The following is a 27963-nucleotide window of genomic DNA, read 5'->3' as shown; positions in this document are numbered from 1 at the left end:
GTAATTATCTGCTTTCGCTTCACACACATACACTCAATGTGCAATTACTTGCAGTACATTTAGCTGTGCCAAATATACTCTTACCTGCATCAACTGAAATGCTAGATGCATACATCTCTGGGAGAAAACTGAAAACAAACCATTCTTTATTAACAAGAATCCTTCTCCTTTTTTTCCCCTCCTCCCATCAGAAAAAAAAAAAAAAAGGCAGAGAGAAAACAAGAAGATATGTAAAAATGTGAGTACGGTTGCAGATTTATTCCAGTGATAAATTTGTTTTGTCATCTGAATCCTTTGGATTTTTTTAATTCAAGATGATCACATGAAGTTTCTATTCTAACTAGTTTTTAGGCTTCACAGAATAAAATTAGGGAGAAAAAAAAATGAGATTCAGGATTATAAAGTGCCCCTCAAAGTACTAATATAGGAATAGAGTGAAATTTCCAAGTCAAGTCCTGCACAGTGGGAAACTCACACCATTATCTACTCCTGGAACTGACAGGCAAAAGGACCAATGTACAGGCAGTGACTGCTTTTCAGAATTTATTGTAAAAAATAGTATTAAACAATAGGAAAAAAGTTACTCCTTTTTCAACCCACCACATATTGCTTTATGTGGAAACAGAAAAATGTGACAGAACTGTATTTACCCATTCCTGCCCATACATCAGATAATCCCAGCTACTCAGGACATGCTCAGGGGAAAAACATTGGCAGTATCACAGCATATGGAAGTGGAAATAAAAAACATGCAGTATTTTCAATTGCAGTTGGGAGGCCTATTTCCTGGAGTCTAAAGATCATGTTGTTTTATCTGTTTTCCTTTAGCATAATGTACATTATCAGAGTTTCATAACTTCAGACACCAGCAGAAAGCCCTGATTTTTTGCCAATAGTGACATACCCACCTCAAAGATAAACATGGAAGTCAGAATGTCTGCCTTATTTCTGTTTGCAATTTCCTTTCCATAGGAACATGCACATGATATAGTTCCTGCAAACAGATATTCAAAGCTTGGCTAGCCCTTTTTCACTTATACCAGTTCAATCCCACTGGAGGTCCTCAGGGCAGCATAAACAATGGAGAACACTCTTCCAACACCACACTCCACTTGTTTCGGCCAAAAACTGCTTGTCCTAACACCAAATTATTCATGTTAAACATACTTGGTAGGTCCTCTGCTTTTGTCTACAAACAGAAAGATGTCAGATTCTGTCTTAAACTGTATTATCAAAAATGTAAACCAATACACTCCACAGTTCTTTTGTGTGTGTGTGTATTTTCTAGCTCAAGTCAAAACTGTGAAGTCCCAGTGTTAACTTGAACAGAGCTCAATTTAAATGGAGCCCCAAAACAATGAGTGTGCAGTACTATTTACCTGGTGCAATTAGCTTCATTATCAAGTAGTGAAAAGTTGACTTAGCTTCAGTTTCATGCACAAAAGCATTAATCAGACAAAACTTAAGTTGCATGGCACCTTCGAGATCACCTCAGTTTCAAGTCAAAGGATGAACTTACACATATATAGGTGCATTGTTTTAAGTATGACATGCGTATAGAACTCAAATACTCAGAAAACAGGGGGCAGCAGAAATCTGTGGATAATGTTAAATAACAGTTCCTAACCATTTTTTTCCCACTGCTGTGCTTGCTGAAAACTGATAACAGCAACCACAACAGTTTGAGGTGACTCACACAACTGACAGTCACTGGTGTAGAGTGCAGTGGAAATTTTGGTCATTCTGAAAGAAGATACAATGGAGCAATACAGGAAATTCCATACCAAGAGGACACAGCCAAACATTTGTTGCACATCATAAAAAGTATTTTTGGTTACAAATTACCGCTGCAAACAACCTTCTCATAGATAAAACTAAAAACGTCTCTACCTAAAAAGCTTTGAGAAGGGTCAAAACCCCACAAACCATAAGAAAAACCTTTCTCTATGTCCTCTTCCCTTCTGAGTTGCAACAGTCTTCTTAGTTTAAGAAAGACCCTCTTCTTGGTCAATCAATTCCGTTTTGGTAGAGAATACATCAGCCAGCATGTGCTTTGGGATTTCAGATCCCCGTACTTTTAACGTGTAGCAGGCATTCTCTACTTTTGCCAGACTCTGTTTCAAGGTATACAGCTTCTTAGATACTTCGTAAGGTCCAGTGTTGCCAATGAAAGTAAAACCATCATAAATCTGACGTAAGAACTGGCTCAGTTCAAAAGGCGTGTCTATGTCACCATTTCCAACGCTGCTGATGCACAGCCGCATCAGCTCTCCAGTTAGATCAGCCACTCCCAGCAGGTAATCTACGGGTGTCACCTTCAGGCTGCAAGTGTGTGGTTGTTTATCGTGGGAATTGGAGGTCTGAGGACAGAACAGAACAAAGTCCACCACAGAAAACTACAAAAAAGCAGTCTATAATGGTTCAAACATACATTAACTTATCTAACATAACTGGTAATTAAAAACACTCTGGAAAATTAAATTGCATGGCACTTCCACGCAGTCTGATATCAGAAGTACTAATCTGCTTCCAGCGTAATAGAAGGTATGAAAGCATCATTTCCACTTGAGATTTGATTTCCATTCTAGCAAGAATGATAAACATACCCTGCTTCTACTATCACTATTTGCAAACAGAATTATCATGTCTTTGTACCAACATTTAGTTGCAGTTGTGGGTGGGTTTTTTTTGGCTGACAGATCTCAGTCTAATAGATTTAAATTTTCCCTAAATGGTCTGTCCAAAGCAAACAAGAATCAAAAAGAGTCTGCATTATGAAAACAAATCACGTTTTGTAACAGCGTCTTGAATTTCAAAACATATTTTCTACACAAAGCTGATAAGTACAGTTCTCAGATCCATTTTATATCAACTGAACTCATTAAAATAGCCAAAGAAATACTTAATGAAGAAAACTCATCACGAAGTTACAGGTTTGCTCCTATATCCAAGTATCCAATACTTTTTCTTGCCAAAATACTGGTACCTTGGGAGACAACGTGGGTTTCTTTCTGTTCTGTTGTTCCCATAACATGCTAGCCACCCAAATTCACAAATCTGGTCAGAGGCATGTATGCAGGGGTTATCAACTTCACAATTTGTTAAAACAAGTGCGTCACAATGGCTTTGCCTCTGGGAAGAGCAAATGAACTTAAGCTAAAATCTTGGCTTCTTTGCAAATATCTTAGCAAGAGAATGAAGAAATAATAAAAAGTGCTTTACAGCAGAATCTCTTCAACAGAAGCAGACTTGGTAATTCATCTAAAGGAGTAGCACTGTGTATTACCATACATTGCAGATGCTCTGCATGTGCGTTTATGTACATTACTTCAAAATTGCCTTTTGTCCCCTGTAAACAGTCAAAATGTACCCAGTTTACTGTGGTCAGTGGCAGTAGTTTGTCCCTATGCAAAAAGTTCTATTTAAGGCAGGGTAGGAGTAAGAGCAAGTCAAGAAACAGCAGATAGGGTATTAGGGCTAAGGTGTGATGAGACACAAACTTGTCCTCTGAGGGAAGGCATCATGATTGACTCCAGGAAAGTAAAAATGATCAAGCTAAGACATATACAGTGCATTTTAACAGAAGCTGGATACGGTGCCTCCTGTTCAGCAAGAATTGATTCATGGAGTTCATCCTGCCTTGGATTCATTTGTCTCCCCCAACTTTTGCTACATCACTATACACCAATAGGACTTACAGGCAGTCCCAGCCATCAAAAATCCCTCCTCCACATTTGTTTGCTAGTATTTCACTGCCCTGGATCTTTCCCCCTACCAGAAGGAGTTCAGTTTGCTCTGAATAAAAAGGATGTGAAATTTATAAACTTGTATCCCACAGATTTAGTTTACTACTTGTCAGAATAAAAAGCATGTTTTGAACAAGTGAGTCAAAGCCCAGACATATATCTAATACCATTCCACTAACTGGCCTTATTTAATCAGATGCCAAAAATGTGACTAAGCCTACTCACTGCATTTCCATCCCAGAGAGATGTTTGTCACATGAGAAAAGAAAAACTTTTACCATGTTTGTTGTTTCTTCTCTGTCTTCTGCTGTAAATATTAGCTGTTTGTTGATCTCTTCAACACTAATCAAAGATCGTGTTTTGATAAAATACTGAAATGAGACTGCCTCAACGTATTCTTGAAGTCCTGCAAAAATAGCAGAAGAATTAAGCTAATGATTTGAACTTTCCAGCAATGATCCATGCTCGCAATTTTTTTTTTGAAATCTTTTAAGTGAGACTATTTTAAGGTTACTAGCAAAAAGTGAAAACTAAGATAACCCAGAAATAGCATTGAAACACCATTTAATATAGCATGCTTCTCAAGTACAGAAACTAGACCAAGAACACAGCAAATAAACATTTTCAAGTTTTTACTCCAACTGCATTTTTCATGCAGAACTTTTTGTAATATCAGTATAAAGCATCATGTTACTCTCAGAAACATACCAAACAGCAGATCCTCATAATGTCCCTCATGGGTCCACTTTGGGACCAGTAATATTTAATATCTTCATCAATGACACAGATATTGGGATCGAGTGCATCCTCTGCAAGTTTGTGGATGACACCAACCTGAGTGATGCAGTTGACACACCTGAGGGACAGGATGCCATCCAGGGGGACCTGGACAAGCTCGAGAAGTGGGCCTGTGCGAACCTCATGAGGTTCAACAAGGCCAAGTGCAAGGTCCTACACCTGCGTCAGGGCAACCCCCAGTATCAATACAGGCTGGGGGTTGAAGGGGTTGAGAGCAGCCCTGTGGAGAAGGACTTGGGCATACTGGTGGATGAAAAGCTGGACATGACCCAGCAATGTGCGCTTGCAGCCCAGAAGGCCTATCGTATCCTGGGCTGCATCAAAAGCGGTGTGGCCAGCAGGTGGAGAGAGGTGATTCTGCCCCTCTGCTCTGCTCTGGTGAGACTCCACCTGGAGTCCTGTGTCCGGCTCTGGAGCCCTCAGCACAGGAAAGACATGGACCTGTTGGAGCGGGTCCAGAGGAGGCCACCAAGATGATGAGAGGGATGGAACAGCTCTCCTTTGAGGACAGGCTGAGAGAGTTGGGGTTGTTCAGCCTGGAGAAGAGAAGGCTCCGGGGAGACCTCGTTGCAGCCTTTCAGTACCTAAAGGGGGCCTATAAGAAAGATGGGAACAGACTGTTTAACAGGGCCTGTAGCGATAAGACAAAGGGTCATGGTTTTAAACTAACGGAGGTAAGATTTAGACTAGACATAACAAAGAAATTTTTTACAATGAGGGTGGTGAGGCACTAGAACAGGTTGTCCAGGGAAGCTGTGGATGCCCCATCCTTGGAGACACCCAAGGCCAGGCCGGACAGGGCTCTGAGCAACCTGATCCAGTTGAAGATGTCCCTGCTCATCGCAGGAGATTGGACTAGATGATCTTTAAAGGACCCTTCCAACCCAAACTATTATGTGATTCTATGATAATGGAGCTCTTAAAATACAACATTTATATGATTGGAGTGGAGATTACTATTCTACATGTTCGCAAAGACACAAGACACAATGCAGAGAAACAGATTGCAAACAAATCAAAAGCAAGGGAGGAAGCTCACCTACCAAAAAACCACATACAAAGAAAAAGAAGTTTGCTTGTTTTATCTGACCAGCAACAGTAGATGCTCGTTTAAAACTGAATTTCCTGCTTCTCTGTTTTGTGAGAGTTAGTGAAAAGGCTCCTTCAAACATGCAGGTTAGGTGAAACTCATGTTCAGGATAAAGCATCTGTTATTACAAATTCAGACCAAAAAAAAAAAAAAATCAACCAGATAGGGCTGTGATGTCCAACTGAACAACAGCTCTGTCTGAAAGAACTTATACTCTAAAAACAAGGCATGTAAGGGAACAAAAGGAGGTGGCGTGCTCGCAAGGAAATAAAAGATGAGATAATAAATGTAGATTTGTATGCCATCTGCAGCCCCCTGCCACAATTACCTCTCACTACCTACTTAGCACATGGTGATCTTCTGTATGCATTATAGCAAAGGTGAGATCTAAAAAAGAGCTTGAATGTTCAGACAGCGATTTCACAGCTTCTGTCAGTTTTTCCTTATGTGCAGAGAGCAGATTGGGGAAAGTGTGTGGGAAAAGTTCATAAGCAGAAAGCTGAAGTTGACACTCTTGGTAGAAAAAAAGCAAAAACAAAGCTGGAACAAACATTCATGGCATGACCATACTGAAATTTTTGAAGACAAAACCCAATGCATGTGCATATCTGAGCTATTGACAGAAAAAGCACTAAAGGAGGATGTTAAAGGAACTGACTGTAACGTGGCAGGGATGGCTCCAACAGAGCCATTCTGAGCCATTTTAAAGGGATGGTTTCATTTCAAAAGAAGCAAAGAGGTGACAGTGCCATATCACGCTGCAAGAGGGACAGGATTGGACAATATTTTTTCCACTGAGCAAAGTGAGAAAATGTGGAGGTAGCCAAGGGTATCAGAAGTAGAATCCTGGTTCTGTTAAAATAATCTTAAAATCCTCAACTGACTTCTACAGGGCCAGAACCTCAGCCTACAGAGATACGGAGGAAGCAGCAAATTCAGACTTCATCTGGATTAAAGAAAGTCTAAATCAAAGAGAACATGAATTTAAATAACAGATGAGGGTAGAAATATCCCAGAAAAACTAGAGGTAACCTCAAGGGAAAATTCAATTGTAGGCAACCTTCCACATTGCAATCACAAAAATGTGATAAGTGACCTGCGTTTTTTTCCTTTTGAATATGTATTTACAAGGTGAGTGGAGACCATTCAGAAAGGCAATTCAGCCTGCACCCTCTATGCTTCTGTACAGCAGCACTGCGAAAAGCAGAATAAACATCCAGCAACCGAAGCCACACTCAGCACTGCTGTTCACAAACCAGAACACACACAGGGAACTGCAAGGCCAATTAAATACAATAGTTTAATCAACTACATTCAGGTAAAGCATGCCGGGCACAAGCAACAGAAGAATACTAGATACAAGCTACTCAGGATCTTCTAAGATAAATAACTTCAGAAGTTGCAGAGAGGCAGATTTCATCACCCATTCTTTTCCTTACTTACCCTCTGATGTAACAGCCAGTAATTCATTACAAACTTCGGCTTTTTCTGTGGATAAGCTGCGAGCTACCAGATACAGCAGCCCTCAACATGACAACATCTGTGAGACTCTCTCTCTGCTATCCGAGGAAAAGACTATCACATATGAAGAATCATCTTGTCATCTTCCCAAGTTCTCAAAGAGATCAAATCAGCCCTCAAACTTTTTGGTAAACAGCTTTCTCGATCAATCATAACTTCCAGTTTCAGCTCAGTCCACTTTACTACTTCTCCACACACACTTTGTCCTCTTCCAGGATAAGTGTTTGGCTCCACTGTTCATTTATTTTTATGTTTGTTTGTTTGTTTTCTATAGGCATACTTATATGTATGTATAGATACGCACATGCATTTTTGCTTCCTCCCATCATCCCACCCTAGCTGACATGTTCCACTCTTCTCCTCACTGCTTCTGTTTAACACCACCATGTGAATGTTGCACACACAGTCTGGTTTGTCATTTAGTGTCACCTTTTCACAGTTAGGGAATCTATCTATTTATCTATCACTACTTAGACGTAAGCCTTACAAAAGCTCCTTTAAAGTTGTTACCATTACAAATAGACTGGTAAAAAATCCTGGTAACAACTACTTTGCAAAAAATATTCCTATTTGACCTTTTTTTTTTTTTCTTTCTTTTTAAAGTCCTTCTTCCCAAAGTAGCCATAAGATGACACTTCAGTGACCCAAGACCTTGAAATAAGGTGTTTCCACGTGCAGGTAGAAGGATGTTTAAACATGTTATGTTTTAGCTTAATGGTAGGACATCCGCTATTTCCAGCAAATAATCCCCAAGGTGAAAAACTCCATCCCATTTCACTACAACATCCAACAATACCTTTCCCCTTATGCTCTTGTTTTGGATGTATTCCAAAATTGGCTTATTTATGGATTGAGCTGCCAGTAATGGAATAGTTTGCAAGACTGCCTTTTATGTATTTTTTTTTCTAGTACGCAGATCAAAATCCCAATTAAAAGCATTGTATTACTTCTACTAGCACTTCTTCAGATTATAGATGTAAGGTAACAAAATGTTTAAGTATTTTGATATTTTATTACATTTACTCTATATAAATAGCTTGTACTAGTGACAAGTTACAGTGACCCAGTACAACAGCTTCCTTCTGTATTTTGAAAATTTATTTTCCACATGACTACTAGAAAGTTACACTGAGGTAACTTCTGAGCATGTATTAGCTATAAAGGAGGAGATTTTATGCCTGAAAGTTTGTGCTTTTTTTTGCCAGCTGTCTCAGTTGATATTCAAGACATCTATCCTATCGACATACGCAAGTTCTGAGAAAGAACTGTTAAGCAGTTTCTCTAAGAAACTTAGCACAAAATCAGCCTTGTTTGAAAAAACAAGTAATTCAAGCACTCAATCCAAGAGTGAAATGAATGTGTAAGTGGTAGGAAAAGATAGTTCTACTTAAAAAATGAGTAAAGAATAGAGGTTCCTTAATTGCAGGAGTCAGGTTAGGGTAAACAAAATCTAATTCCACCTGAGACACACAGGCATGCATGCACGGAAGTTTTAACTCAGAATGAGAGATCAAATGAGAGATGAAAGTATCTTCCTAAAATGTTGTTTGTGCCATTTCCTCCTTCAAATATCTGCTCAACAGTTAAAAAATGGGTTAAAATGGATTTCATGCCTCTAGCTCTTAAGGTTAGCAACGCCAATGGTACCCACCATCTTCTCAAATAAACTGCTTCTCTCCTATTTCTTCTCAAACTCTCCTACTATCCCTTGGTCCTCGTTCTTTCCTCTTGCACTGTATCTTTTTGTCCACAGAGCAGCCTGTGCTGATGGGTAGGACACAAGCAGATGACAACCTGTGTTCTCTTCCCCAGCTCTTGCCCTTAACTGTGCAGCAGGAATCATAGGCCAAGAGTAGCCACTAGAAAGATGGCAGGAAAATATACACAGCGAGTTTCTTCCAGGACCACTACATGAAGGGTGGGCCACATCAAGTACAGGGCGAGTCATGTCAAAATATCCACTTGCAAATTCACTGCAAAATCAGAACAGCACAGCCACAGCTCTATCCTATCATCGTGTTTAGGCTGGCAAGTTACACTCTGATTAAAAACAAACAAACAAAACACACACACCACAAACCCAAGAAACCCCACAAACTCAGAAAAATAAAAAGCAGTCATATTCTTATGGAAATCCCAAACTGAGAAAACCCAAACTGAGAAACCCCAAATTTAAACTGGAGAGCTATTACTATTAAGCTCTGCAGAATATAGGAAGGATGGTAGACTTCAAGGACCCACTTCTACAGGCATATTGATCAATGAAGGGGAGAACTGGTCAAAGAAGCAAATAATTAATCAGGTGCATCAACTAAAACAAGTACAAGCAATAAAATGTAAAAGTATTAATACAGATATAAAATTATTTTGCTTTAGAGTCAGCATCCTCTTCAGATAAGACTGTGACAATTCATGCCTCAGTCTTTTCCATTTAAGTTCTCTGCAGACTTGGCAATGATTCCTTAGATTCACAGGGCTCTTTCCACACAGAAGCGATAAAACCTTGAATAATTAAACTAAAACTGAGGCTGTGAAGCAACCCAACTGCTTTACTGATTGTGATCGTGAAGTCAAAGGTTGATTTTATAATAGTACACCAGAAGAGCAGAAAGCCAGCCATCCTCGGAGACAGGCATGCTCTGGACATCCTATTGTGAAAATGGCTTAAAAGGATAATTCCACTCAGGGATGAATTTTATGCAATTGGACTAACAAACAAACACAAATAAAAGCACTATAACAAATGTCCATAGAGGCTTACAAATTTGGGGGAAAATAAAAATCTGTTTCTATTCATTGAGTAACACTTCAAAATCTGAGTCATTATGGCAGGGAGGGCTACAAGTTTGAATGTTTAAGAGAACTGGGGAGAGAAAGAACACAGCTAAGTCCACATTCACATAAACGAACTGCTCCATTTTATCAATCCAGTTCTGAAATTACTTTAGCAATCAGTACAAACCCAGATGTGAATATTTGTCAGAACAACTTATTTTAAATAACCTTGAACAGATTAATAATGAAATATAAATACTGTATATTACATCTAGCAGTGATTTGTCTAAATTGGTTTACTATTATATCAATAATTCAATTGATGCAAATTTCTTGTGTTAAGCCCTGAATGCTTTGTCAATTGCTACCTGACATATCTATGACCACTGAGAAGTTCTGTTCCCTTCTAGCTGCATGTGTTGAAGTGATTTATTTCAGGCACTAAAGTGTTAATATTGTTTGCGCTTTGTTGAAAGTTGAATACACACCAGCTTTAGGGAAAAGGTAATCCCAAATTAGCCTGTTTTCCCAATAACTACTGAAACAAATACAGCTTACCTATTTAATAGGCATGGATGCCTGTGAGAGTTAAATCATTTCCCCCAACGGGCACAAAAAGCCTGCAGAGAACTGCAAAGAATATTTTAATCTCTCATTGCAGAGAAGAGTTTAATTGAGCCTTTTTGTTATTGTTATTAGAAACACATGTACATATGACAAATGCTAGGGGTTTTTTTTTTGTAGATGACTTATTGTGGATGAGAAATTCATAAGCTTTCATTTTGCTCCTACTTGAAGAGGATGTACCATGGTTACTTTTGTAACCAAATTTTTTGTTCTGAGGGGTGCTGTGTTTGAGGGGGTTTTTCGTGGCAGCCAATGTTCTACATGAGTTCTTAAAAAAAAAAAAAGCACCTACTCCTGTGAAAAGTAGCCTTCCTGATCTCTCTGACTACCTCCAATTGTCTTGATAATTGATACAAAGTTTTAAAAGTCATTCAGCTAGATGGCAAATTTTACACTACTAACAACCTTGAGGGCGAGTGTTCAAGATACCAAAGAAATCTCTGACTCAGCCTGGATGCTCAATGATCAAAGAAGGAAGAGCACCTAACACAACACAGCTGCTTCAGTTCAAACCCCAAAGTTCTCCTCAAGATGATGTTGCTTCCATGCAAAAGCCCCAACCCACTAGCACATCTGAAATATCAGTAGTGGCCATTTATCCTCATAAATATAGATCTGATGAGACAGTAAAAAGGTACATCGCCACCCAGCAACCCCTATTTCTCACCATATGACTGCAAACCAAAAACCTAATCACAATGCACTATACTAGTAGTTTCCTGCAATGGAGTTCCTCTATGACACATTCTCCTGCGTGATTTTAAACAAACAAAACAAGTTCATAGATTTTTCTTGGTCTTCTCTCATGTTCCACCTGCACTTGGTTCCTGTAATGGCTGGAGAGATCTGGTCTGTGAATGACTGATCTTAACGGCTGCAGGGTCAAAAAAAAAATTCCTGAGCCAGAATACAAGGTCTCCTCCATTTGCTAGCAATGAAATTGAATTGAAAGACAAGCAACGTCAGCAGTTCCAGATTCTCGTATAACTGCAGTATTTACCATAATAGTACTGCGGGACTTTAGGACAGTTAGGTCTTAAGTTAGAACTAGGAAAGGACAATCCTTGTTTGGCCCCATCCACAGCACACATCTTTAAAAGACTGTATTGTATAGGGCTTCTCTTACAGACTTAGGCTGCCCTTAACAGCTCCTGCTGAATTTACAGCTTATGCTGAACTCAACAGCCCATTCAGGGATCAGCTGACAATCAATGCCCACACAGTGCGTGCCCTGTTTGGTCACGTCTGAATTCACATTTATTTTCCTAGGTTTAAGTTTTCGTGTATGGACATACAAACCCTGCAGCAGAAAGTAAAAAGTGAGAGGCTTTGCAGCTGCTGATTTTTGACTTTCCCTGGAAGATCCTAGTAAAAAGGCATGAACCAGAAATAGCCAAAAGGTAGTAAATTTCAACAAGCTGAAGGTATCGAATTTCAAATAAACAACTTGCAGAGTGAAGAAAATCAGTTTCACAAAGTTTGTTGGCATACTTGGTGATGGGAGAACACCAGAGAAACAGAGAAAGTAACAAAAACAGAGAAAGAAATTAACAAAATTAGATCTGATAAATATCAGCTTATTCACTCCAAATTCCGTCAATTTCCCCCGTACAATCAGGAAACTTTGTTTCCATTTCTGGCATTTTTACCTCTCACCCACAACAGCAAAGAGATGAACTTGAATTCTTCAGTTACATCCTGTTCCTGTGTTACTATGTTTTCCCACCATCTTGCAGAAACCTGATTGCTTCCTTCATGGACAGCTTTCCTTTCAAGTTCTAGGTGTATTCAAGGTTTTTCCTGGGTGAGACATTTACAGTTCACGATACCTTCCTCATGCAGTAAAAAGCTTTTCCTTTGTATCACCAACCTATGATTAAATATGTCACTAATTTTTATTATAGTTTTCAAACTTTCTTAAGAAGAAAAAAGTCCTATTTCTGCTGTTCCTGATGTGCAGTATAGTTCTTTACCTTGGTATTATTCCAGAAACACATAGGTATTTACAAATACAAAGGTAGCTAGCACAGCTTGAGTATGAGATATTCTTTCCATGTTATTAGTGAAAAAGAATGAAAAAACAGGTAAGACAGAAATCATTACCGGGATAGTTCCTTTAGTTTATGTTCTAATCTGAATCCTTCATACAATACCAAAAAAACCCCAATATTACTTAAATAATCAATAACCTAAATTTGGCCTGCTCGGATGGACCTCACTCATCTCCACAGCATCTCTTGGAGCACTATGTCTGTTGGTCCTACATACTGCCATTAAAAACCAGTATTCTAGCACAATTAAAGTATTTTCTTTTCACCCATGCAGACTTAACTGGCTTGGTCCAACCCAGCAATGCAGTTTGTTGCAGTATGATTACATACCTAATGTGATGCCAAATGGCGTAAGGCAGGACACAGAAATAAGCTCCATTATATCATTCTCTCAGAACACAAGTAGTGCCTGCACGAGATAAATTATGTGTTAGACTGCCTCAACGGTGAACTTTTACACAGAATTTCCCACGTCATCAGCAGCAGAAGCAGTCACAGAGCGATAGTTTCAACAAGGTGCTGACATTTTACAGCCTCATCATCTAATCCTATTGAGGGCAAGTGCAGACATGATAAAGAGCTAATGAGCTTCTTGGTGCCCATCACTCCACTCACCACTGCTGCTCCCACAGGCACACAGCAAACAGAAAGGTCAGCCAGCAATGCTGAAGCTGCATCTACTCTCAGCACTCTGTGCCACGCTACTGAAGAAGCCCCAGAAGAATTATGGGCTCCTCATTCCATATTTTGTCTTAAGTACAGCTATCAGCTGTGATGACAATACCACACCTATAGTTGCTCCTAGCAAAATCTAATGACCTCACCGTAAGGAGCTAGGATTTCATTTAACAAAATCATGTTAAAATAGGTAGTCTGTTCAATCCCAACCAATGCCAACCTATCAAGCAACTCTTAGTTTCCTTCTGCATTACACAATTTTTGCATTTATGCAGCGTAGATTTAGAACACGCTTAGAAAAATTCCATGAATCCTGACATGTTGCAGAGCAGTCTCCTTCTTGTTCTTAAGGCATGTACAGGTCTTTTCTGTATACTATTGATATTTTCCTTGGTACTTTAGAGTTATATACCCAAACACACATATATACATAGATAAAATCCTGAAAACATTCTTCCTCTCCTCCATAAATTCATACGATCTTTTTCAGTCCTTTTCTTGCTCAGCGTCTCACAACTATTTTAAAGCAACAGTACACATTTCCTCACAGGATATATAAGGTATACACAGCTAAGTGGAGCAAAGGAGCAGGAATTCTATATTACAAATAGTAAAGCTTTAAAAATATCAACAAAGCAGAACATTCTAACATAACAAATGAAGAGCTCTACATTAAAAAAAGACTTCATTATTTCAGTATCTCTTTGTTTGCTTGTTTAATCATCCCCTGGGACAATCTGTACTGTTAAGAAATGTGTAGAAAACAGTCATCAGTTTTTGTTGTTGTTCAATTAGTGCTATACTCAGTGTTTGAGCTCATGCAAGTGTCCTTTGGGGAAATGTCCTGCGTGCCATTAGCACTATTCTTAATGAGGGAAAGCATGAAACTCCTTTAGTGCTCTGCCAGAATTGTTTTATCTTCAAGTCAAAAGAACAACTGCTTGGAGTAACCCCAAAAAAAGCATTTAACAATTACAAGTGGCAAACAATATTCCCAAGCATTATACTCATAGCGCTCTTCTATTTATAGGCTAACAGCTATCATACTGAATAAAACGTATTAGGCAGCTTTATTATGCAGACAGTCATGATTCCCCAGTTAAGGCTGCTATGATGGTTTCCATTATCAGACCAGTTTCAATCCCTTTTACTCCTTCTGTGAGAGGTAGGGTGGGGAACAGGAGGATGTTTCATGTTTGGTTTCAAGACAAAGGAGAATATTTTTAGGAAGTTTGAGGTTAATTGGACATGCTGCTTTTGAGATATGGGACATAGGCGTTTCTTCATTCTTTTTTGAAGAAAAAAGCAGTTAATGGCAATGTCTTTGTTCAGAAAAACCTTTTTAACTAGTTTTCCACAATTTCTTTAAAATACAAAATCAGAATTGAAAACTAGGTAAAAGGAAGGTCAAGACTTACAGCTCTAGGAAATACATAAAGGCAAAAAATTTAGCACTGTTCCTAGCTAAATTTAGTTTCAAGAAGGCATGCAATATTTTTCCACTGGAAAAAAAAAAGCAAAGGAACAATTAAAGAACACTAGCCTTAAAAACAAAACTAAAAGCAACATTCTTAACCCTTATCACTGCTTCCATCCCAATTACAGTTCTTCATAAACAGTGGGGGGTAGGGAAAATAAAGCATTCCCTCTTACAGTTTCTCTTCATCTAACTGTCCCCTCATTCCTCCTGTCTCTAGGTTTTCTATCGCAGCTTCACAATCCTGACATCAAGCATCTTCACATCTCTGACACCTCCTTAACCTAGCTTCAGCATGATCAAGATCTACAAGTCTTTATGCATATTTCTTCTTTTTGCCATCCCAATGACTAACTGGAGAGTGGAGAATTTAATGAACAAGGTAAGAATAAACTTCTGGCTAAAAGTTTGCATTTGATACTTGTCATACACATGAGCTCATTTAAACAAAGCCTAAACGTATACCCTGTCTTCTCAGTGACACGTATGTTCTAACATGCACCCTCACAAAACATGCTCAATGAATACCAGCTGGCACAAACTCCCCTCACAAAGAAGCATCATATAGAAGAGCCAGAATTTAAGTAGATGCTGTGGGTGACCTACAGAAATGGAATGAAGGCAACATATTTCAGTCAGATTTTATATACAGTCTTTTTAATGAGGCAAGAACTACCTAATTACAGAAACAATGGGGAGATCTCAGGGCTGAGCAGTATTATGCAGCTGATGAGATTCCACTGACTTGGCTACTCACTGGTGTCACCTGAACCCAGGAAAAAGTTAGAAGTAGAGCCATTCCGAGTTCTAACTGCAGAAATGCAATGTGGGGCTGCGTATTTCTTATCTTTTAGGTCTGTCCACAAAACCACAAGGGTCAAGCATTTGTTTGAGAAACTGCATATCTGATTGCTGGAAAGATGGACAGCAGAGCCTACTTCTCCTCCCTCTTATTACTTATTGTAGTAATACCTCTTTGCCGTCCTTTCTTTTTATCTAGAGAGGTCAATAAGATTCATTCTATGCAGTCGTCTTAAGACTGTAGTAAGAAAATTCTTTAATTCTATGACATCTCACTGAAGTCTCATGCAAGTGTTAGGGATGTGCTGTTGTGTATGTAACTGTGTGTGGTTCTGGGCCCCACAGTTCAAGAAGGATGTGAAGGTCCCTGAATGCATCCAGAGGAGGGAAACAAAGCTGGTGAAAGGGCTGGGAGGAATGTCCTGTGAGGAATGGCTGAGGACTTCAGGCTTGTCTAGTTTGGTGAAAAGGAGGCTGAGGGGTGACCTCATTGCTCTCTACAGCTTCCTGAGGAGTGGCTGTGGAGAGGGAGGTGCTGAGCTCTTCTCCCTGGTACCCAGTGACAGGATGCGGGGGAATGGTTTGAAGGTGCACTGAGGGAGGTTTAGACTGGACATTCAGAGGCATTTCTTTACCGAGACAGAAAAGAACACTGGAACAGGCTTCCTAGAGAGGTGGTGGATGCCCCAAGCCTGTCAGTGTTGAAGAGGCATTTGGACAATGCCCTTAATGACACGCTTTACCTTGGTCAGTCCTGAAGTGGTCAGGCAGTTGGACTAGATGATCATTGTAGGTGCCTTCCAACTGAAATTCTACTCTATTCTATTTGCTGTGTAGCTGTGGAGGCATTGAGTCATCATACACATGCAGCAGGCCCATAACTTCCTCTGCTAGAGATCTATAGTAATTTGGCCTGCTCTACAATGGACAAATACATCTTAAGCCATTTTAAGAGGCTGAGATTTAAAACATTGGGGAAAAATTTTAGAAATGCTGAATTGTTTCTAATAGTATATTTTTAGTTGTTTCCTAAAGAGTTTATTCAGGTCCATTTTGATATTAACAGATATCTTTAGCAAGTTATGCAGGAGAATCAGTGTAACTGACTGTGTATGAGTATTTACCAAAGACAAAATGCAAACCCAAACAGAAATTTTTTCATTAATTTATTTGATTTCAGGTTTCTATGGCTAGCTTAAGTTTACATACCTTTGATGTTAAAAAAAAAAAAAAAAAAAAATCTAACTTTTCAGATTGGAAAATATGTATTTTTAATTCTTTTTTTTTTTACTCAGAGGAGAGAATCTGGATGTAGAAACTTAGCAGCAGGTTTGGTCACTTACTTTATAAGATACGGGTACACACAGAAATTATGGTGTGATAAGTTTCTTTCCACATATCTGCTATGCAGGCATACTCTATTATATCTGAGATAAATGCAAGTTAATTCCAGGCAAGCTGCCCCTTGGTAAAAATAGATGCAGGTATGCCTCTTTGAACTTGCCCACACAAAGCCACATACTAAGAAAACAGAGACAACTGAGGTGAAGCAGCTGATGCAGAGTAACCGGCCACCCCATAATAATTTTGCTTACACGGCAAGGCTGACAGCATGTATCATGAGGTCTCAAAGATTCATGAGGTAGCAGACCACAAGTGCTGTTTTTCTACAGATTGCATTATATGACTGACATGGGACTACAACCTCCAGGGGTTATTCAGACAGGGTTTACAAGTCTCAATGAAGCTTTCAAAAATTTTTGTTCATAAAACTGAATGCAAGGATTTTCAACTTTCAGCTTTATAAGCACTACTTAAAATGATAATCCAAACACAACTTTCAGCATTCCAAGATACTCATAATATACTTGGACTAGTATTGTTCACAGTTTGAGGTCATCTGTAGTGTCGGAGTTTTGAATTCTCTTTCCTTCCATTGCTTCGTTACAGTACACCAAGCTATAAATAGCAGCAAGATGCACACAAATTCTAAGTGGTTCTTCTAAGAATAACTACTTACATTTAATTTGAACAGCCCAATGCACCATAGGTAAGAAGACTACGGAACTTAAGTAGAAGACTAGCATGGTGAGCTCCTTCTGGTTCAGAAGTGCCAAACTGAGCTTTCACTTATGAGCTGGCTCACCCTTAACAAACTTAAGTTTGTGTAAGACATAAGTACAAGTTAATCCGTGCACTGTTTGTCTTGTACATTACATAGATGAACTTGCTGCCAGTTTAGCAAATCAATCCTATGGACATTTTAAAACAATCAAATCATTCCAAGCAAGTCTTCAGCTCTCCTCAGCTGAAGAAGTATTGCCTGAATAAGGAAAGATATACAGGATTCCAATACGTCTAAAACAAGACTGATAAACATGAGACACTTGTATACCATGACCAAGATGTCAAAGCAGCAGACACATATTTTACTTATATGTTGCCACAAACAAGGCATAACAATTTTAGGTAAGATTCAGACTGTCAGCAAAGATTCAGCAAAGAAATACGATTTGACAGCAGGAGTCATGAAAGCACTGGGACTCAGTGTCTGAAGGATGTTAGTAAAGACTGCAGCTTACAGAGATGAGCAGAAAAAGCTGTGATTGAAACAGATATCAGCTGATTTTATGCTTGTAACACAGACAGAACACCGTAGGGCAATAGCCGCTCCAGTACCAGAGCTAACTTTACTAATGGCAGAGATTAATCTAAATTCTCATTTACAACCATAGAAATGTGCCAAATTCAGACCTGTGGCATGAAGACAAGTCACTGCTACGTAAAGAGAAACTGAGCTTACTGCAAAATAGCATACTTTCCCTATTTTAAAACAATTTACCTGGAGATATTGCCCTGTGGAACTGATACATGTCTTCTCCAATCAGTTCTTGTGCAACTTGCTTAATCTTCCGTCGGACAGCATCTAATTTGACTTCAGATTCGTTTAGTATTTCTTCCCCATTGGGAGCACTGCAATCATAAAACAGAAACTCAAAGAACAGCTTTCAAAGCATGAGCAAATAGCTAAAAAAGATTACATATTTTCTTTTATTAACTAATACATTTTCCAGAACTTCAGGAAAAAGCAAAACCGATACCTGAATGAGAAGCAGTTTAACTTTCATTGATACCTATTGCAGATTCTGAAATTCTGTAGATTCTTACCATGAATATAGTCAATCAGCCCAACATAGTTCTGGTAGCATGATATTTATCCCAGACTAGAGTTTGAATTATTGCTTAAGTAAGAACAATGAGAAACAGATGCAAAAGCTTAAATACATATATGTCTTCTGGAAAACTAGCAGTATTTGCAGAAGTCCCTCAACCTCTTTAAAAAAAAAAACCCAAACACACAAAATATTTTGCAACACATTACAGTATTGCAAAATCCAATTCATGATTGTATTATTCTATGTATGATTTTTTTTCGGAACTAATTATGGCCTATGCTATTTTGGAACACCTGAAATATCTGATTCACAACCACGATATATACCTGGCATTTAAAGTTTAGTTAAGCTAATTTCCTTTAAACTTCCCCTCCCCCACTCCCAAATAATCTATATGGTATATTAGTTTACAGTCTATTTAAAGAACTACTGATAGACTGATCTTGAGAAAACATTTATAAGCACTTTTCTGAAAGTAAAGCCACAATAATATTATAGCTAAAAGCAAAGGAGAGGGAAACAAAAATACAGCATGGAAAGCTTCCACTCTCACAAACCCAGGAATGTCTTACAAAACAGGAATCTAAAATTTGGAGTAAAGAGGAGTTTTTTGTTATTCTTTCCTCTACCAGTTCCCAGCTATCTAGCCTCTGCAGTGGGAGTAGCTATTTACAGTCAAGGCTGTAGCATTTACTAGAATTATCACAATGCCTCTTCGCAGAATAAGACCAAGTTTAAAAAAGTGCAACTTCATAATCCCTATTTATAACTGTTACTTCATGGTAACTATAAATAGTTAACTATAAATACTACTACGGCAGAACTGCATCAATAGATAACAAAAAATAAATTTAGGAAAAGGAACACGGAGAGCTGTTAAAACTGTATCACAGAAGATCAATGTTCGATACATACAGCAAACATTTTATACAACAGGCTATGCAAAGTTTCACATTTTGCTGTTATTCTGCTATTTTTTCTGTGGCTTCCAAAGATTGTTTGAAGGCCTATGAGAAGACAACACATGTAGAAGCTCAGAACTTCACACAAAAGCCTCTTAGGTTGCAGTATGTATTGAAGTAAGCAGAACCTAGGTCACCTCCTCTTTGCATGGATGACCTTGAGTGGGGCTGCAAAAACTAAAATGGGGAAGTAACTGCAGATGCAACCAACCTGAAGGAAGGGTGCACGCTCTTCTCTCCACGCTTGCTGAAAGCTGGAAAGCTCTCATCTGCTGTTATACTCTACTACTCTGATCCTGTTTAATAAGCCAATAAAACGAACTGAGAAACCTGAACCAGCATCTTTCAATTCTCTAACTGGAATGTGCATTCGTTAACTCCCATCCACTCTAAAGAATGTTTATTGGAAGTTGATCAAATTCTTCCCACCAGATCGTTACAGCTATTAAACACAAATGCAGAGAACACTGCAAGGCAGTTTCTAGGTTTCTATGAACACTTTCATGCTCAATGTGACTCACCTGATAAACCTGTGAAGCAGAAATATTGTTCTTTTGCTTTCGATAGTTATATCACGACTGAGCTTCACAAGTCGTTCATATTTATCGTGCCTGGTGTCCAGCTCCAGCTGAAACGCTGCAGAGTCAATCATCACAGTAACAAGTATGGTTATCACATGTACACAGTGTGAGGCAAGAGCAGAGAGCCTGTGCTACAGCAGCTGCTTGTGAGCCTGCAATACTGCTGTTCAGGAAACTCGATTTAAATTTCACCCAAATTCAGCAAGGTAAATTAAAAAGTAAAACCCTACAATCATTAGTAAATAGAATTCACCAGTCTCCAAAAAAACCACAACCAAACACAAAAGGCACTTGACTGAGGCATACACACTGTCAAAAATGCACCAATTAGTAAAAAGAAAGGTTGCATTTCACATCGCAACTAGACTTGGCCAAAAGTCAAGTCTTTTAATATCCCTAAGAACTAGAAGCACTAATACAAAGCGAGATCAATACTTAAAGTAAGATTTCTGACTTACTGATGTAAATGCTTTCTGCCTAACTGCAATGAACGCAGAGACGAGAGGATGTCTGTCTGGTTATGAACATTATGAATGTTTCACAGATACTATTAACGTTTCATAGACCACTATTCCACTAAATAAATCATTAGCAGATACTTATGAGAAATCCAACACATTTCTTTCATAACTGTCTGAGGTGTTAAAGTGTCTGTGCGAGAAAACAGTGAAAATTAGCTAAGAGGTTACATTTTTAAAGGGTCTGAAAAGTGAATATCCTTTAGAAAAGCATGGCAGCTTGCTGGCAAGCAAAGTTTAGATGAAGCTACAAAAGGAACTGTATTTCTCATTGCCTTAATAAAAACTTGGTTCCTCTTATTTTGTTGTGTTCTCCCCAACCTTCTTCTGAAACTAAGTTAAGTCACAAATATTCCTACTGATGTTTTAATCATGTCTGATTGGTGTGTTTCTTCCAAATTCTGAGTCAAGTTCACGACTGAGCTATCATCAAGAAGAAATCTTCCCTCAGATCATCATGACAGGAATTTGAGGGTGGGTGACTGCTACTTCCCTTCATAGGATGCCATATATGACATTTCCAATGACCATTTACCAGTGTTATCTACCAGGAAATTCACTATTCTGAAGATCTACAATATTAGCAATGACACCAATCTCTTCTGGACAGTTGTGGCTTTGAGACTTTTATGTTAGATTTTAAACCTGTTAGTGACTACTAAGAAGTGGTTTGGACCTGAAGTAAACAAATACAGTAATCTCTAGCCTAAAAGGATGCAAGAAAACCTACTATACTGTTGCCTAAAATTGCAAAGGGTTAGAACTTGGGGGATTCTCCAGGCTAAAACACTGAGGCCACACGGCCCTTTCCTTGACACATTCCACTTGAATGTCTAATCTATCACTGGAAGCAAAGACTCAGACTCTATTGATTTTGGTGGTGCAGAATCAGAACATTAAAAATCACACTTAATAAATCTTAACCTTACAAACAAAGATGCTATCCACTCTCTGTATAAGTGAGCTGTCATATTTAAGATGTATTAAGCAAAAAAAAAAAAGGTGTAACTGAATACTCCTTGTTTTTTGATTAATCATTATTATAGAAGACATTTTCCCATTAATTTTGCAGAAATCTTTGGTGCTAACAGACAACTACATCAACTCAAGTACAACATTTTTCCAAAGAGATGAAAAAGAGCAAAATGTGTATAACTATTTCATTTTAAACATTATGTTGTTTAGATTCAGGCAACATACACAGAAATAGTGCACCACTCTGGTTCACCTTACACAGCTTGCTTAATCATAAGCCATTTGGAGCACACCTTTTCTTAACACTTGTGCCTGATGCAGAGACAAAGATCACCAATGTCTTCATCTGAGGCTTATAAGCACTAGTGCAATATAAAAAGTGGATCTTTGAAAAACTCAATAAACTGTGTCCCTTACATCCTTTCTGAAACTAACCAAGTGCTGCTGACTTGATCTCATAAGGAAGAAGGGAAACAAGTATCATTTTGAATTTGAATTAATGGCAACCTTATGATAAACTAATATGCAGGTAAAAAATTGAAGTTGAAAGTACAGTTACACTACTCCATTCAAGTGCAAGTGCAGGTACGTTACTGAATATAAAAGTTCAGGAGTCAAAGTTAATCATCTGCCAAGCTGATTTACACAGAAAAAAAAATAAATATCTGTTTCAAAGAAAGCAAGGAAGCTATGTGATGTTGAAGTGACCATTCATAGCAGCCATTCAGCTCTGACTTCCTCACCCTCCTTAGCTTTATAAAAAATAAGAGAAACAGGGAAAATTTTACACCAACAATTAATCTGTTCCCTTTATCACATCTCCTTCCTTCTTCTGTCAAGGCTTTTCGTTTCTAAAGGTCAACTTTGCCTTGCTAGGGTTTGTCTAATGAGAAAGTTCAACTAAATTTACTCGAGTTTAAATCTGGGTTTGTGCAAAATTCTATGAAAACAATTTGGTTGGAGGGAAGTTTATGCTTGCTTCAAAGAAACTGAAATATAGACTAATTTTAAAAAGGCGTTCAAACTGAAATGTCTACATACAGGTCTATATTAGTTAGCTAAACACTTATTTTTAAAAAGTCCATGTATAAACATCTATCAACTCACAAATCAATGCACCCAGATTTACATTTAAGTAACTTAGTTATCTATGCACCAGAGCTGAAGTCAACAGTTTAGTGCCTTCTCAATAGCCCCAAAAGTAGCCATCACCTCTTCTTGTCCCCATGGCTCAGATGTTGCATTACGCCTCTACAGATCTTACAGTTTTCCGCCACCAAAGGGCCCACTCACCTTTTGTCTGGCTGAACACTTACGCAGTTTGCTTTGCATCAGATTCAGCACAAGCAGGGTGAGGAGGGGGAGCAGGAGGTAGGATAAAAAACAGAGCATGTCATGAGTCAGGCAGAACTATGTGACATGCCACTCTCAGGACTTTATTGCACAAAAAGCCAAACACCAAGCTCTAAATGTATGAAGCATGAGTCCGACTAGTTTCCACTTTCTCCCTCAGAGAAAATTGGTTTATTTCATCACTACATATTAGTAATTTCCTAGAAGTTTCTACACCACTTGTTTGTATAATCTGGCATTCCAAATGCTTACTTACATTTAAAAGACATCATCAAAGCTGAAGATGGATTAGCATTCTCTTTTTCCTCTCTTCTTTGACCATGTGGAAAATTGTCATGCTTTCGTTTTCTGAACCCACCTGATCCTATTAATAGAAGATACAGAGAAAAGAAAATATATTTAAAAATAAAGTAGCTTTGCCAGCACATAAGCAGCATCAGAATGCTGTCTTCAGAGCATTCCTGACTGTAGCCACATTTTACAGAATAGAATAAGGCAACTGGATGAACCTTATTACCAACTGACATCATCTTCACATTAGCATGCTACTTTTTCCACTACATTCCTAGTGAAAATTAGGAAGAAAAACTATCAATTTCAATGGATGATTATGGTAGGATCCCAAGTCTCTTTTTTTTTCTTTTTAGTAAGGTCTTCACACCCTTTTATGTTTCCTTTCTGTAAGGCGGGGATGTGAAGCTCATTTTCACTGGCGGCCACATTGGCCTGACGGTTGCCTTCAAAGGGATGAATGTAATTTCAGGAAAGTATAAATGTAACTACTCCGACTCCTACTATAAGGGAACAGCTGCAGAGCAATTCTTGTGTCAGTAAGGGTCAACAGAATTACATCTTTTTTTGTTGTTTTGTTGTTGTTGTTTTTTGGTTTTTTCTCCTCATTTTTTTTGAAATTATTTTAAATATTCAGCTTGACAGGAGTCATTCAAACTACAAGTTTTTCGTTACTGTAGTTATTTATGACATGGGTCTTCAGTAATCAGAAAAAGCAGCAAGGTATAGTTTAAGTAGACTACCATTATCCACATACACAAGTTTATCTCCTGCAGTGTAGCATCTTTGGTCCTTGCACTCTGCCTATTAACCAGTTTTTTTTCACCTCAATATAGCTGTTCTGTTCAACTGGCCTTATATGCCTCATCCTTAGCCTTTCTTTTCCAGCCCTCACCCAGAAGCTCATCTCTTTTGGATTGTGTTTTACTACTGACTTGCACTTTCTAATGTTTCTTTCTTTTGTCCTTCCTTCACGTAGGACTGACTCTTTGTGTCATTCTCATTTCTATAATTTCTCCCTCTCACTACCTCCTTTTTGTGGTAGCTGTATGTTTTGTGTCCCTAACAGAAGCCAAAATTTGGCAAACTCTTACATACAAGCATACCTTTTGGAATATGTGGAGTTCTCTCAATTTCCTTAAAACAACAAAAGGAAGCTACTTAAAAGTTACAGAAGAGCACTGGATTTTAAAATGTTTCAATTCGACTGTTTATTATCCCAAACCAAAACCAGAAGTGGGCGTCGTTACTTTCTAAAACAGGAAATTGCAAATAATTTTTTCCTTCTTTTCTGTTAGGACATGAGTTCAGGGTTTTGTTTTTCCTGTAGCAGCTGAAAACATTACAAACACAAGCCCTGAAATAGTGCAGAGAATTAAGCTCTCTGCAGTATTCCAAAAGTTGGGAACTTCATAATGAACTACAGGAAAAAACAGGCTCTCCTGAAGTGGGGAGGGGGAAGAGAGAAATAGAGAGAGAAGAAGTTCCACTGAATAACCAGCAACTTGAATATCAGAAAATCACAGACTGCGATAACAGTAATAGCCTTTAGTAGCAGCTTTAATTTAAAAAAATAAAAATAATAAAAAAATGCAAGCTTCCTTGTTGCAGAGCTTACTTTCTGGCTGAAAGGAGATCTGTGTGACCACCCAGGCCAAATCAACACACAGGCCGCAAAGCAAGTGCTGCCTTATTATGTCAGTCACCACTACAAGCACTTTAGAGGCCTAATGCACGCCCAGCTTTTGGCCTGTAGCAATCGCTTTTTTACCAAGGATGAAGATTTCTAAAGCTACACTCACAGACATCTCTGCAAAGCCCAAATGGGAAGGCGATAACGCCTCTGAAGCCGTGGTCTATCCTGGTGTAAGGGCAGCTCAGTGACACAGCTGAAGGGGACCCCTGGCTGAGGGCAGGGCCTCACACCCCCGTCCTCTCCCAGCTGCGGGGCCTCCCCCCGCTCTGACTCCTCAGCCTGCTCGCCTGCCGGCTCAGGGACCTGAACCGGCCCCCGCGGGCCCCCACGGCCGCCGGCTGCGGCTGGACCGCCCCTCGGCGGCGGCAGGCGGCATGTGGGCCGCACGCCCCGGAGGCGCCCGCCCATACCCCTGCGCGCCGGGTGGCGGCGGCCCCGACCCTCAGGGGGCCGCAGAGCTCGCCTCGCTCCGGCGGGGGGCGCAGCCGCCGGCTCCAACCGCCGCCGGTAGCGGGGGAGGGAAGGGGGAGAGGCACGCGCGCCGCCGCCGTCACCTTCCTTCCCGCTCATCCCGGTGCCGCTGCCGAGCCAGGCCGCGTGCCCCCGGCAACCCGCTTCCGCCCCGCGCGCGGCCAGGGCCCGCCGCGCCGCCTGGCGCCCTCGCCCTACCGGCACCACAGCAGGGCGCCCGCGCGGGTGCCTGACAGCAAGACGCCACGCAGGCGGAGTGCGCTGGCCCGTCGCCCGCGACGAGGGAGGAGTGGTGCGAAGCTATGGCGGCGCGGAGGGTGATATCGAGCCTTGTTCCTGGCGAAATCGGGGTAAAGCTGAGGGCCGAGCTGTTTTCCGAGCAGGCGATCCACGGGCAGCTAGGCTATGGCCTCGCCGTGAGGCTTCCCACGCCCGCGGCACGACGGGACATGTAGTGCTGGGTCGGGGATGGCGGCGCTGCGGCCGGCGCGGGAGCCCCGGTGTTACCTGCGCGTCGCCACCGCCCTGCCCGGCCAACTGAGCGGGGGGGAGGGGCGGTGGCGTTGGTCCCATCACACAGAATCACAGAATGATAGGGATTGGAAGGGACCTCGAAAGATCATCTAGTCCAATCCCCCCGCCAGAGCAGGAACACCCAGATGAGGTTACACAGGAAGGCGTCCAGGCGGGTTTTGAATGTCTCCAGAGAAGGAGACTCCACAACCTCCGTGGGCAGCCTGTTCCAGGGTTCTGTCACCCTCACTGAGAAAAAGTTTCTTCTCATATTTAAGTGGAACCTCCTGTGTTCCAGTTTGTACCCATTGCCCCTTGTCTTATCATTGGTTGTCACCAAGAAGAGCCTGGCTCCATCCTCCTGACACTCACCCTTTACATATTTATAAACATGAATGAGGTCACCCCTCAGTCTCCTCCAAGCTAAAGAGACCCAGCTCCCTCAGCCTTTCCTCATAAGGGAGATGCTCCACTCCCTTCATCATCTTTGTGGCCCTGCGCTGGACTCTCTCCAGCAGTTCCCTGTCCTTCTTGAACTGAGGGGCCCAGAACTGGACACAATATTCCAGATGAGGTCTCACCAGGGCGGAGTAGAGGGGAGGAGAACCTCTCTTGACCTACTAACCACCCCCCTTCTAATACACCCCAGGATGCCATTGGCCTTCTTGGCCGCAAGGGCACAGTGCTGGCTCATCGCCTCTTCTCAGCCTGTACCCGCAGAGTGTCTGTCACGTCGCCCTCGCCTCACTCTCCTCCCTCCCCCTCTGCCCCCTTCCTGCCCTCTCTCCCCGGCCACATGAGGACAGGGGCGTTTGCCTTCCACGCGAGGTGAATGAGGCACTCGGCAGCCCGGAGCCGCCAGCACCAAGCGCTGTGTTGCTGCCCGCAGTGTCCAGCCCCACACGGCCCCGCAGCCCCAGCCGCGAGGTGCAGCGGCCCAGGGAGGCGAGACAGGGTGGGAACTGACAGTGAGACAGGACCTGGAAACTGGAGACACTTCACTGCACAGCGGAAAGATCTGATAGTGAAGCCACCTGACACCCGGAAAAGAAATGCGAGAAGCAGCAGACGCAGCTGCTGGCAGAGGGGAGGCAGTGGCCGTGCCAGGAGACTAGAGGTCCCTGGCCTCTGGGCTGGGAGAGAGGGGTGTCAGGGGACTGTGGATTGTTAGTCTGACCTGCTCTGGGACCACTAACTCCTGAACCCACGTTATTTGCATCCTATGTTTTGTTAGGCCTGGTAAAAACAGTGTTTCCTCTGCTAGAGATTTAGTGTGAGTGTTCATCACAGGATTGAGCACAAGGGAGACAGATGTACACGGTACCTCTGTGCACACTTGGCACTTCAGTTCTTACAGTGATGGGCTACAAAAAGTACATTTGCCCCGCTACTTTGTCCATGCTTTTCTTTACTACACACACATCCTGATGCGTTCCTCTAATGTGTTAGAAAAATGGATGGGTGTTGCCAAAATGAAAAGGCTCGCAAATCATCAATCTCATTGCTCTGCTACTGGATTTCATTTCTTGTCACAGCTGCTGCCTGTTCTAGTAGCTGGATTCCCAAGGAAACAAAGCCCATATGAGCACAAAGGCGGAGTGCTCACAGGCTTTGTGTGTGGGTGTGCGTGTGTGTCTGTCCTTCCTCCCCACCCTTAATAATTTTTTAATCTGTCGGTCAATTGGTCAATCTGATTTGACAGAGGGAAAGAGCCTCTAGGAGTGATTATAAACATCCTGACTAGGGAAAAAATTTTGGGTGGAACTTGCACCTTATGAGAAACCAGATAAGCCCAGCTGTGAGATGTGAATGCTTCGGAGTCCAGCGTTAGCAGAGTTCAGCCTTTGGGAGTTCTCACAGAGC

General features: G+C 40.6%; 1 protein-coding gene across 2 annotated transcripts; it reads right to left on the bottom strand.

The window, feature by feature from the left end:
• Window positions 1-526: 526 nt before the first annotated feature.
• Window positions 527-25780, bottom strand: TSNAX (translin associated factor X). 2 transcript variants are annotated; one of them, XM_065631721.1, is made up of 6 exons: window positions 25671-25780; window positions 23386-23493; window positions 20224-20338; window positions 18407-18537; window positions 4025-4152; window positions 527-2360 (listed from the first exon to the last, which is right to left on the bottom strand). In XM_065631721.1, exons 1-6 carry the CDS (start codon window positions 25684-25686, stop codon window positions 1986-1988), a joined length of 873 nt encoding a protein of 290 aa, XP_065487793.1. In that variant the 5' UTR covers window positions 25687-25780; the 3' UTR covers window positions 527-1985. The 2 variants fall into 2 exon arrangements, with proteins under 2 accessions (XP_065487793.1, XP_065487794.1); XM_065631722.1 differs by lacking the exon at window positions 25671-25780 and adding an exon at window positions 25223-25287.
• Between the last annotated feature and the right edge of the window lie 2183 nt (window positions 25781-27963).

The sequence above is a fragment of the Caloenas nicobarica genome, chromosome 3 (assembly GCF_036013445.1).
Source record: "Caloenas nicobarica isolate bCalNic1 chromosome 3, bCalNic1.hap1, whole genome shotgun sequence".
Classification (NCBI taxonomy): Eukaryota; Metazoa; Chordata; class Aves; order Columbiformes; family Columbidae; genus Caloenas; species Caloenas nicobarica.
This window is presented reverse-complemented; position numbering and strand designations above follow the sequence as displayed.

What these genes read in the sequence shown, in the direction of transcription:
- TSNAX (XM_065631721.1), bottom strand. An exon ending in TTTGATGATGTCTTTTAAAT is followed by an intron (nt 20,339 to 23,385) that starts GTAAGTAAGCAT and finishes TTGACTCTGCAG; the next exon opens with CGTTTCAGCTGGAGCTGGAC. An exon ending in GAGAAGAAACAACAAACATG is followed by an intron (nt 2,361 to 4,024) that starts GTAAAAGTTTTT and finishes TTCTGTCCTCAG; the next exon opens with ACCTCCAATTCCCACGATAA.